Consider the following 12,319-nt stretch of genomic DNA (forward strand, 5'->3'; position numbering starts at 1 on the left):
TCAGAGCAGGTGAGTGTGTTTATTCTGTGTTTATTCATGAGCAGCTCCATGGAGACTTTCGGCAGCAACAGACGACACCAGACGTTATCAGCGTCACTGAAGCCCTCTTGATGTGGGCCAAGTGAAAAAATAGAGGGAGCAATCAGTGTGGTCCCATGATTCCCAGCGAGCTGTGAAGGAATGACAAGTAGAGCCAGCCTGACATCTCACATGCCATGTCACGTACACACAAACACACACACATACACACACATTTTCACACCCTTTTTACGTGTCCCTGCTGGCTCAACATACAAAAGCTAAATATTCCCGTTAATCACCAGCCACTCGAGCTGACTCACTGTAGAGAGCCATCCTGTTCATATGGACACACACACACATGCAGACACACATGCATACACCACTGACCCTCCCCGTACAGTACACACACACACATGCGCACACTTACTCATACAAGTGCTCTCCAAGCAGCACACTCTCACTTCAGCTTTGCACAGGATGTTATGAAATCAGCACTGTTGCTGAAACTTAGTGAAGGTCGCTGGGAGTCCTCTCTCTCACCCACACCCACACACACACACACACACACACTCACCTGGCACTTACACACTCACACACACATCCTCGTGCAGGGAGCTGAAGCTCGGCTCAGTCCCAGTCCTCTCCTACTCAAGCGAGGAGCCTGCCGGTGATCGGACTGTCGCCTGAAGCGAAGAGGCCGAGCCGGAGTTGATTCAATTTTACAGCCCAGTCAACCTCTCTGAAGCTCCGATTAGTCAGCCAAGGGAGACGAGAAGGGGGGAGAGAAGAAGAAGGAGGATAGTGATGGCTATGACCGACATTACAGAGGATGACCTGGATGAGATGATGCGTGAAGAAGCGGAGGATGTCTTCTACGAGGACGGTAGGCTTGCCAAGGGTCAGTTGTAAAGTATGAAAACAGACGTGGGTAACAGGTGGGCCGCGCCGGCTGCTTGACGATTAAAGCAAGGTCAGACTGGTTGGTTTGTGAATTGTGGTTGTGATCGGGGTTAAAGAAAGGGTAAAAGTGATGCCTGCAGGGTGGCCCAGAGGGACTTTTTCAGCTGTGTAGGTCAGGTTTCTTGCGGCATGGCTGAGTAGTCTCTGATATCAGACACTAATGCTAAAAAATCACCACAAAAATTGCAGCAGAGATTCAGTTTGCCACTACTGTAGTTGAAGTCACATGCAGTAGTTATTACATGCAATTGTAATAATTGGTCAGTGTAATGAATCCTTCAATAATGAGAACTTCATGTCATTTTTGTCTCCAGTTCCCCTTTGAGGGAGCTCTGTGCAGAGTTGGTTCATCGATTTTCAACTTTTACCCTTTTTTAGAGAGCTGAGAGGAGCCGTGCCCTCTGCAGTGTGGGCGGGCGTTCTTGTATAACAGGCAGATGTTTTTAACCAGGCATTATGCACCACAAGAAAATCTGTCCAGCATGTACTTTGTGTGAGTGTTTGTTATTCTAAAAGCAGCTGTAATCATAACCTACGGTCAGCTGGTTCCTGGAAGAGTGATGAACAGCAGAATTACCGCAGGACCTGACTGATGATTATTCATTACTAGAAGAAAAGATGAAAAATGCTGTCAGGTTGCCTGATAAAAGAATAATGTGTATTTTGTGCAGCCATTTTTAAATTAATCTCTGAACAGGATTGTAGCAAATCATTATAAATAATAGTACCTCAGAAACTGTCTCTGCGCTTAACATGACGCACTGTGCACATTGTATGTATCATGCGATGCACGCTGTGTTTAAAGCTCCTTTGACTTAACTCTGATAAAATCCCTCCCCTCCCCCCCTTTGAGACACATGCACACAAGTGGCAAAAATGGTCGATTACCCTCATTTTTAACCAATTTCACAGTTTCTCCTGAGTGTGAATTGTTCTTCTCAGATTCACAAACACTCTCTTCAACACACACAAGCATTCTGCTATGTAGCATCTTTAAAACTCTGAGTTTGCTCAAAGAATCACTAAATATACTGTTTTAATGTTAACTGCACATCAACTGCTTGCATTGTGCACATTAGCACCGACGTATATTTTATATATCTGAAGACATATTTAAGCTCCGTGCAGGCTGTAAGCGTTCTGCAGCAGATCTACTGATGACAAGTGGACAGTGAACAGGTTGATATTCCCAGATATTGCATCATTTGGTGTGTAATGTATGTTAATGCCTCCACTGACCCACTTCTGACTGCAAAACACCGTTGGTAATGTGACGTTCTCTTTGAACAACACAGCCAGGAGGTACACAGCAGCCAGATGACTCTCTCCGCAACAAAACAAGCCAATCACAGCAAGTAGATTCATGTAGAGGTTGGCCAGCAGGCATCAATGTGTTTATTCATAGATGCAGTTGAAGGTTGCAGAATATGGATCACTTATATTTTCTGTTCTAATTAGCTCTTTGGATTAGAGATGGAAATTACATTGTGTGTTTTGTTTTGAATATATTGGTGCTGAATGCAAATTTGCCACCACTGGCCTATTTTCTTTCTTAATCATTAGTTTCATCATTAGCACTGGGTTTGCAAATCTTTGAGTTTCTTTACCCACAAAATTATAATTCAATGTTGAATGGATTCAGTGTTAAGTATGGGATGTGTGATTGTGCAACTGTGTAATGTGGTGCTTCCCAACCAGGAGTCCAGACTGCACAAGGGGTCACAAGCTGAATCTAAGGTGTCACCAGATGATTACTGGGGTTGGAAATGCACAAATGAATGGTTTTGTGTAGATTTTTGTATAATTTCTAGCTCTTCTGGCCTCTAAAATGTATCTGTATGAAACCACATGAGAGGAGGAAATCACTTTTATATTTCATGGATCTATGACAAGAGGTCACAAGTAGATATGGCTTTGTATTAAGGGGTCTTAAGCAAATCAACAATACAAACAGTCTATGGCCATGTTAGTGGCTTTTTGAGGCTGGACTCACAAGGACAGTCCTAACACGCTACTGCGTAATAAATATAATGTTTGCTATGTTTACTATTACTTACATTTGATAAATTAGCAATAAACACAAAGAACAGCTGTGGGAACATCATTAGTTGTTCTGAAACTAATGGAAACATCAGGGGATCACCAATGTCAGTGGGCTTCAACCAAGAATAACTGTGCAACGAAATATTTTGTGGGAATCCATCCAGTGTTGCAGAGATATTTCAGTCTGGACCAAAGTGGCCATTCCTATAGAGACATGCTGCTAGTGTGGCTAAAAATGTTGGGAAATCAGATGTCTTTACAGTCAGCTCTTCATTCCCAGAGACAATAGTTTGTATATGGTTTAGCTATTCTAGTTTGTCATTCTCTCTTCTTTTCTTCTTCTTGCATTATCACTAAAGGAGCTCTACTTTTAGCCTAGCAGCAGAGACGTCAGAGTGCCTGAACAAGAGTACAGATACACAGAGACAGGCATACTTTCTCCCTCCCTTGCCTCACTAACACAACCAGTGACTCCAGTTGAGGTTGTATGAATTAACAAAAAGCCTTGGTGAGTTGTACTCAGTAGGAACGACGTGTTTTAGCTTCAATCCCGCTTCATTACTCCTTCTGTTTGGTCAAAGAAAAAAGAAGTTGCTTTGCAGGAACATGAAAAAGGACTCACAGTGGGCACGTTGCCTTTTTTAAAATAAATACATTTGGGGGAAGACGTTGACCGAATTGCACCCTCAGTATTTAGGAATTTGGTTCCCACACACATATAGTGTGTGTTTACACATTTGACTGTCACAAAGGTCTGAACATACCAGGGTGGTCAGGTGGTTAAAGAGACATTTCACCCAAATTATGAAAAAACATTTTCTCCCTCATCTTCCCCTACCTTAATTTGCACAGGTTTCCACATATCATTTGTAGATTTCAGAATAGAGACGAATGGATCTCATTTGACATCTAAATAATGAAACAATAACATGTCTTTCCACAAACAAAGACTTGAAAAATCATCAGGTTTCACATTTCTTTGGTAAAGAGTAGTTCCAATAAAAATTGCTCTCAGTAAAGTCTAAGGATCATCCAGAATAAATGCTGCTATTTTTTTTTAATTCAAGAAAAAAGTGTCAAAATTCAATGCTGTCACTTCCCAAATGAAATTTCATTAACCACCACCTCCACCATAGTGTGGAGGATGCAGAAATCTCAGAGACAAATATCTCAAAATCTGAGTGCATTAAACAAAAGTTATCTCCTTGGCTAGAAGTAAATGACAATATATACTTTTTGTAATTTGGATTGCATTTAATGGTAAGTAAAATTAACAGTGTATCATTTAGTAGAAACACTGATGTTCCATTTAAAAAAGCAGCTATAAATAACTGTCACACATGCAACTTGATGATGATGGGACGGTGCTGCAAATACAGTAAGTCTCAGTTCACCTCACGATCACCCATTAGGCTCTCAGCATGTACACCCACCTGACCTGAACGATTCAATTCAGAGCTCACAGAAAACTACACTCAGAGCTCTTAAGTGGTTTTACACACAGCTCAACACAAACACGACTCTGCTTTCTTCCCTTGTTATCACAGTTTACCACACTCATGCTCGGCCCCCTCTCTTGAAACATTTCTCTGAGAAAAAAGGGCAACACCAAATGAAAGAAAAAGATATCAGTAAAAGTGCACAGCAGCCTCATTGAGACCAAAATAAACACAATGGCTTCTTTAACTACTGCTTCCTCCTCATGAGTAATTCAAAGAGTCTGATTTTGCTCTGCTGGTCTACTCATGTGGCTCACAGCGGAGTAGCCAACAGTGTGCAAAAGTAAAGTACAAGTGAGTAGTGTGTCCCAAAGGAAAACCGCAGTAGTAGGGATTTAATGACAGTAAAAATATAGTTGAGTATGAGATCGATGGTGCCGTGGTTGGAATGGAGGGTCGGTGTTTGGTGTCTAAATAAACCAGTGTTTGACTAACTGGGTCAGGTCAGAGAGCATGAAGAGATGCTTTCAGTCAAGGAGCTCCTGGAAATGCTTTGATTAGAAACACCATATAGGACTTGGCTATTAGGAGGCTCCACACCTCCCTGAATCATGCATAAAGTTCAAGAAACACGAAGGAAGTAACTCTTCCTTTGACTTGTCAGTCTTGAGAGTCTTGTAGGTGTGTTGTATGTTGGTGCTTTGCAGTTTCACGTGTTAAACTGAACTGAATCTGTCATGTAAAAGAGTTAGCTGGTTCTGGAAAAGTTTATCTGATCTGATGCGGGAATGTTTTGTGTTGTCCCTCGTGCAATAGGATGCGGTTCCACTCCTCCCCTGACTACTAATTACATAACAAAACCACTAATTGCTGGGCTCAACAGCTATTGTTTGTTTGTTTTAGTGGGGTTCTTGAAGGCTCCTTCTGGTACAATGACATATCAATCACTCAGATTTTATAGGAGTTTTCCATTAAATGTGGAGGGACATCAGTTTTGAAATTACCCAGATGACTTTTAGATTTACAGTTAAACAAATACTGAGGGGAGGGCTTTGTGTATGTAATGGTATAAAGGGATCTGAATAGAGTTAAAGCTTTGATGTCACCTGTGCTCTTTAAGCCTTTGCCTCAGACTTTGCCAAAGGGCTTTTCTTTAATCTTCTCAGATGAACAACACCTGAGATTTAAGGGGTGAACAAATAAACCAGAGTATGTAAAGGCATGACACAACATGCAGGCGCATTTTAAGGGAGACAGGCATGTCATAAACACCAAATGTAGGTCTCTACTACAGGAACTTGTGTCTCCTCAGCTCGCAACGAGTGGAAGCAGAAGAGCAGCATTCCTCTGGTAATCTAAGAAACGGGGACACAGATACAAATATGTACAAAAGCCACATATTACCTGAAAAGTTAGTTTTGTCAACCTCTCGCTAATAGCTATCAAGCTCTTTGTTAAATAGCCTGTCTTTTTGTAAGTGGTTTTTGAGCAGCGTTACCCAAATACACCACATTTTGTATAATGTTAAACATGCAAAATGACGGATGATGTTGGCTAGCAATAACGTTAGCCAAGCTACTTTCTTCAAATAAAATAACTTTTATAAAAAGTGCAGAGAAGGTAACCGTTATTACATGACCCTATCCAGCATTTACTACTTGGTGGCCTACATAATTTAAAATACTGTGACATTACAGGAAGCTTGAAAGGTTCAGTTGATGGTTAGCTAACTAATTGGTTATAGTTAACAGACATTTAACTGACATCTGACATGTTGGAGCATAATTTGATTCATGCATCTATGTATTATATGTCCAAATGCTCATGCTAAAGAAACAGAAACAGTTAAAGTGTAAGAGAAATCTCTAAATAAAAAAAGAGTTTAAGGAGAGTGATTACACTCACATCACGTAGGTGTAAGGCTATTAAAAAGCATCAATGAAAAAAGTAGGAACGCCTGCAGGTCAGGTTGACCTGACGAAGATCCGAGTAGGATTGAAACGTTGTTCTATTTAATTACATTTTGTGGCTTGGAATAAGTGTGCAGGCGTTCCTACTTTTTTTATCAAATAAAAAAGACTGGCACCAATAAGGGTTGGCCAGATAGGTTTTCTGCAGACTGCCATAGTGCTGTAGCCGGCAAGTCAAAGAACCCATCAAATATAAAAGATTGTATTTTCTGCGCAAATCTAATATTGAAGTTTTTTGTGGCAAAAGGTTTGGAGTCCCTTATTTTACAGGAGTGCAGAACTCTGTGTGATATAATAAAGTCGGATGTTTGTACATTACAGCCACACAATCACAATATGTCTTTGTCTATGTAATCACCAGTACATTATCAAATCACAACTTAGACAATGAGCTCTGAGGAGATCTAATTATATTACCATGCTGATGACATGAAATCTAGCTCACTTTTGCAGTGCAAGCTTTCAACTCTTGCCCAGAGAGTGCAATGGGTGGGGCGTTGGTGTCCCCTGTTTCACCACATAAACACTCACAAACATATACATTCAGCATGATATACAGGGTTCACAGTGAAGGCTGCAACACTAGAAGACAGCTCGGATTTCACAAATCCATTTCTCTCCCAGTCTCTTGTCTGTACTTGCCTTGTGTGGCAAACACCAGGAAACTGTCTCCTCCTCTGAGCCAATGTGGTGCCCACTAAGGCTCAGGATCACAGTGAGTGGGAACCTGGGAGGGAAATGATTTATCTGTACAGAGAACCAACAGCTTAATGTTTATATAAAGAGGTACAAGAAAATATTAAAAAATGTCTTCTGATAGTCTTTTGTTAATGTATTCAGAATTTCCCATAGAGTTAACGTTAGCATATGATCCTCCAACTAAAGTCAAAACACAAAGCTGTGGTTACACCAGCTGTTCTTTAGTTTAATCATAACCTAGTTATAATGTAAGTGTTAAATAAGTGGAGACTTACGCATCACAAAATTAAAATGGGTTGCACTCCTCAAATTAATTCTTAGAGATTAGTTGTACTAATTATTTACACCCAGTAACTGCCAGATGTAACTGCTTCATAGCTGAACCAACTAAGCTAACGTTAGCTTGCTAATAACCTCTTTAGATTTGAATGTAAAAGAAGTAATGAAATATGCCAACCTTACACTTCATCCAAATTCTGTTTAATAATGGTTTAAAGATTTTAAAATGCATTTCACAAAAATAAATATCTCAATGATCAACTATTTAGTCAAGTCAATTTTATATGTATAGCACTTTTCATACACAATTGAAGTTCAAGGTGCTTAACATCAGCATAAAAGCAATTGATCAACATGATAAAATAATTTTAAAGCAAGTTTAAAAAATATAGACATACAATACAATACATGTAGGCTATTATAATCTGATATTTCTCCCTCATTCATAACACTGCGAACTCTGAAATACACATATTTATCCATGACCGACCAACATTTAAATTTGACATATAATTTAGTTCCCCAAAACTGTCATTTTTGCAAGTTACATTACAGTGACTTTACATATTTGATTGCTATTAATTGCACAAGGTTATGTTTTCTTGTAAACATGACTGAGGTCTGAACAAGCTAAGACATTAAGTAGTGCAACCTGACTTAGTAAATTACTGGTTTGAAACTGGCAAGTAGTGATAAGAACTTAGGGAGGACTTCACACATTTCATCTTCATTTCATGGCAACAACCAGTGGGACATTTTACTAAACACTATAAGGCTTGTCTTGTTGATGCATAACTGTCAACTATAAAACCCAATTGAACGAAAACTTGAATATTTCTGGGGGGAAAAAATGGTTAATGTGGAAAAACTGTTGTTTTTTAGGTACTGTCTAGCTCCAACACATAGTTTAGAGAGTTTAAAGGGAGCAGTATTTCCGATAATGACTTTATGTTTTTCATTGGTATTCTTTATCAGCTTCAATTTGATGCAGTGATAACAGCAAACTTAATGAAGTCTCACTGCAGCTGAACAGTGGTTTCCGGAGAGTTGTGGTTTAGCCAGGAAATAATTCGGTCAGTGTTTATTGCTGTCTGTCAACTTGAGCTCAGCTTTCATGCGACACCAATGTAACTATCCAGTGGTGTTGGTGTCAGTGGTGTTGAGGTCATTTTGTGGGTGATGCTGTGATTCGGTGGAAGGGCGTATCTGATGTCAGAGCTGCAGTGGACATGTAGGACAGGAAAGACGGGATGAAAGCCAAAGAGGTCACTTCTAGAGGTTGGAGAATGATCTAAAACGGTCTTGATCTAGTTGCCCCACTATAAAACACGCACACACGTGCTCTGACCCACTCCCCTGCAACCTCATACACACATAAGCATTGTCTGCGGTCCTGAACATTAACACACTGACAGCCCACCCACACATACACCTCCACTGTCTGGCCACAGATGTCGTCTCTGTCCCTGGCGATTCAGCACACAGACTAACATGACAGTACTGTAGTTTGTGCATCAGTGGCCCCTCAGGTCAGAGCGATTCCTGACACTGACCTGCTGTAGCTGGCTTATTATTGCTCCGCATCTCCCTCTTTCTGCTTTTGACAGTTGGCTCCACTGACCTACTTTAATCAAAACACTTCAACTATTATTATTTTCTGCAATTTTCACCAAAAGAGGAGGGAAAGAATAAGAGGGAATACTATAAGAGGGGAAAACACCCTTTGCATTTTGGGACTTAAAGTGAATTTTTTCATGGTGCAACGTGCAGTAAGACAGATGATGCAAGAGTAGAAATCTTTCTTCTTTTTTGTTATGCAGACATGTCTCAGCTGTAAGTCTAAACTTGTCTCAGTTTTTTGGTTACAGATGTTTACATGTGGCTTATATCTTAGATGGCAGTTTCACTGTACTGCTAACCTTTCTTTTACAGTTCCCATGTGGTTACCATGACAATCTGTGCTGTGGGCAACACTGGGCGTGCGAGGTTTAAACTTAGTGGTTTGGAGCCTCTCTCACAATGAGGTAACCCTGTTTAAAACATGAAAGGTAACAGACCACCCATGGCTCTTCATAGAGGGATAAAGTATAAAGTATTTCTAAATATTTTGCAGCTATAGTACGGTTGTATGTTTTGACATAGTGCTTAGTGCTAGTATGGCCTTTTTGACAGTGAAATGCTTCAGAAGAGTCCAGCAATCAATTTTAATACAGTTTTGCCAAATCATAGCTGAAATTCATCCACTTTTTTTGTAAAATTATCCTGGAATTTAAACCTGCATTCTTTAATTTTTGGGCAATAGAGAGCAAAGGAAAAAGGTGAAAATACAACATATTATCATGTTATAAATTTGTTATATCATACTTGTTAGCAAACTGTTGCTTATTTACACATCCAGCAGATACAGAACAACATTAACATTCATTTAGAGTCATCTCTCTAGCCACCTGACGATGGTAGTCACATTCACTCTCCTTTTAACTCTGATTTGGTCTTCAACTCCTAAGATAACTTTTTCAGCTGCTAGATATTCGACTTTCTTTATCAGCTACCTGCCGACTTTCTATCTGCTGTTGGGCAGGTAGCCTACAGTTGGTTTGTCAGACCTTTTTTGTTGAAAACTATTGCAGAAGTTTGTGAACCAAAAATAGTCAGCTAAGTGAGGCTAAAAAGCTTAGTAGAGCAGTGGGAGACTGTCTGATAATTATCTGTGGGTTTGTCACAAGCCCCCAGGAACAGCATCGGGCTTTGAAACAAATTTGACATAGTGGCCAAACCATGTGAATTTAAACTTCTGCGTCCGTCCCGTGATGCACACTGGCCCAAAAAGACTTTTTCCCAAAGACTTACAAGAGACGTGAAAGAGACGTCTATAAATCAGCAGATTATTTTTTGGGGGCATCACAACCCTTGCGAAATGAATTGTTTCACTATCAGAATTTGATCCGTTCGGTCCAATAAAATTTGGAAAGTCTAGAAGAGCTGCACAATTGAATTACTTTGACCCCATTCAAGTTAGCTGTCTCAGCTGGTGGAAGTATCTGGCACACCAGCTCTATGGGCTACACGATCCAGGTAATTTTATACCCGGAAGTCAAACCTTTTTGGCTTCATGCGCCACTGAGCAACTTTCGTAGGAATGAACAGAGCCCCACCTCCAACGCTGTATCCAGTTCTCATCTATGGTTTGTCACTATGGGAAACCTCTTTGACCGTACATCTGTTGAGCCATCGTTGGTTTAAAAAATATTCACTAGTGCAGTTTTAAATTGTTTAGCTAGCCAGAAATTATTTTAAAAAAGCAGTAAATAAGGAAGGAATTGAACAAATATCACATCCCATATCATATATTTTTTCTTTGTGGAGTTACTGTGTGTAGCGGCTGGTGAGATGATATTATTGGCGCACACCTGCAGTCTGCAGGTCTGTGTTGTGCCTCCACGCCCCTCGGGGGAGAGACTCTACCTGCAACAAGCAACCTGTCATTACAGACCAAAGCAGCCACAGCATGGAGACTTGCCACAAGGCAGTTCAGGCTATAATTGGCTCACCCCTGTGTGTCTGACTCAGAGAACAGAATAATATGCAAATGTGAACAGATATATAAGCTTTTAATGTATTTGTTATGTTGCGAGACGGCAGACCCACCTCTGCATTCAGAGCTGCACATACTGTACGGTTAAAATATGTATGTATGGTTGTTTCTCTGAGTGAATGTGCTGTAAACAGAAAGTTTGACAATGTCAGAATTTCACTTGGATTCAAGTTCGGCATTTACAACTGGGAAAGTCCAACAATGAGTCATCCTTAATAGGACTAGTAACCTGAGGAAAGGCGGCACTCAGTGTTTCCTGATATTTTAGTGCCACACACTCTCACTCTGACACACAAACACACACACACACACACACACTGTCAGCTGTGCCTGTACATCCCTTAGCCTTGACCTTCCTGCCCTCTCAGTTATGTGGCCACTCTGACTATCTCTGATCCTGGTTTTAACGGTCAGACGTTAGAAGTTGTTGGAGATGGAGATGAAGAAAAGGAGAAGCAGTATGGATAAATGCTTAACTGAATGAAACAAAGGAGTATTTGGGGTAAATAGTGTGACAGAAGTTGTCTCAATGCCACGCTACATGTGGAGGAGGAGATTGATTTCAGTGACAAACAGCGGTCGTGGCTGGTATGGAAGGAAAGGGACTGCACTCCTGGGAGGTCAGTGGGAGTTGTTCCATTCATACTTTCTGTATTCACATGTCTGTCCATTCATGCATGTGCACTCTTGCAGGCATATACCTGCATAGACACTGTTTATATAAACCCAATGACATTTGTAGGACTACAACTAACGAGCATTTTATTACAGATTTATCTGCTAAAAATATATCAATATAAAACCCAAAGATATTCAATTCAAACATTAATGTCAAAGAAAAGCATCAAATCGTCACGTTTAAGAAGCTGAAACCAGCTCATGTTTGGCATTTGTGCTTGAAAAATTACTGAATAGTTTCTGTTTATCAACTAATCAGTTAATCAACTAATCCTCTCAGCTTGAACATTTCAATTAAGTTTTACATTTAATTAAGTATAAATTAAGGAGGGGCTGTAAAAGAAAGCAGGGACACTCATAACCAGGTTGAAGCCATCCTCTCAGAAATTATCACTTTTTTTAAATCAATAGCCGGATTTCTGGAGTGGAAATTACATCACTGTACGATGTTATCATAGTCATTTTAGAGTTAGTGGGGGAGGGGTTTGATAAATAATCTGTGACTCTTTGTTCTTGGATTAAGGTTACATACTGTTATTAATGAGTTAGTTAGTACTTTTCTTAATTTCTGATTTGTATTTTTAGTTACAATAAGAAACTGAATTTTCCAACATATATTGCTGTTATATAACTGA

General features: G+C 40.0%; 1 protein-coding gene across 1 annotated transcript in view; it reads left to right on the forward strand.

Annotated features, from left to right (window-relative positions):
* Positions 1-466: 466 nt before the first annotated feature.
* The window catches only part of ripor2 (RHO family interacting cell polarization regulator 2), a 65,108-nt gene continuing 53,255 nt past the window's right edge, over positions 467-12,319 (forward strand). The window contains exon 1 of the mRNA XM_042434574.1: positions 467-904. Coding sequence (XP_042290508.1) covers positions 826-904 — 79 coding nt within the window. The 5' untranslated portion in view covers positions 467-825. The remainder of the gene's footprint in view (positions 905-12,319) is intronic.

Source organism: Thunnus maccoyii, chromosome 15 (assembly GCF_910596095.1).
Source record: "Thunnus maccoyii chromosome 15, fThuMac1.1, whole genome shotgun sequence".
Classification (NCBI taxonomy): Eukaryota; Metazoa; Chordata; class Actinopteri; order Scombriformes; family Scombridae; genus Thunnus; species Thunnus maccoyii.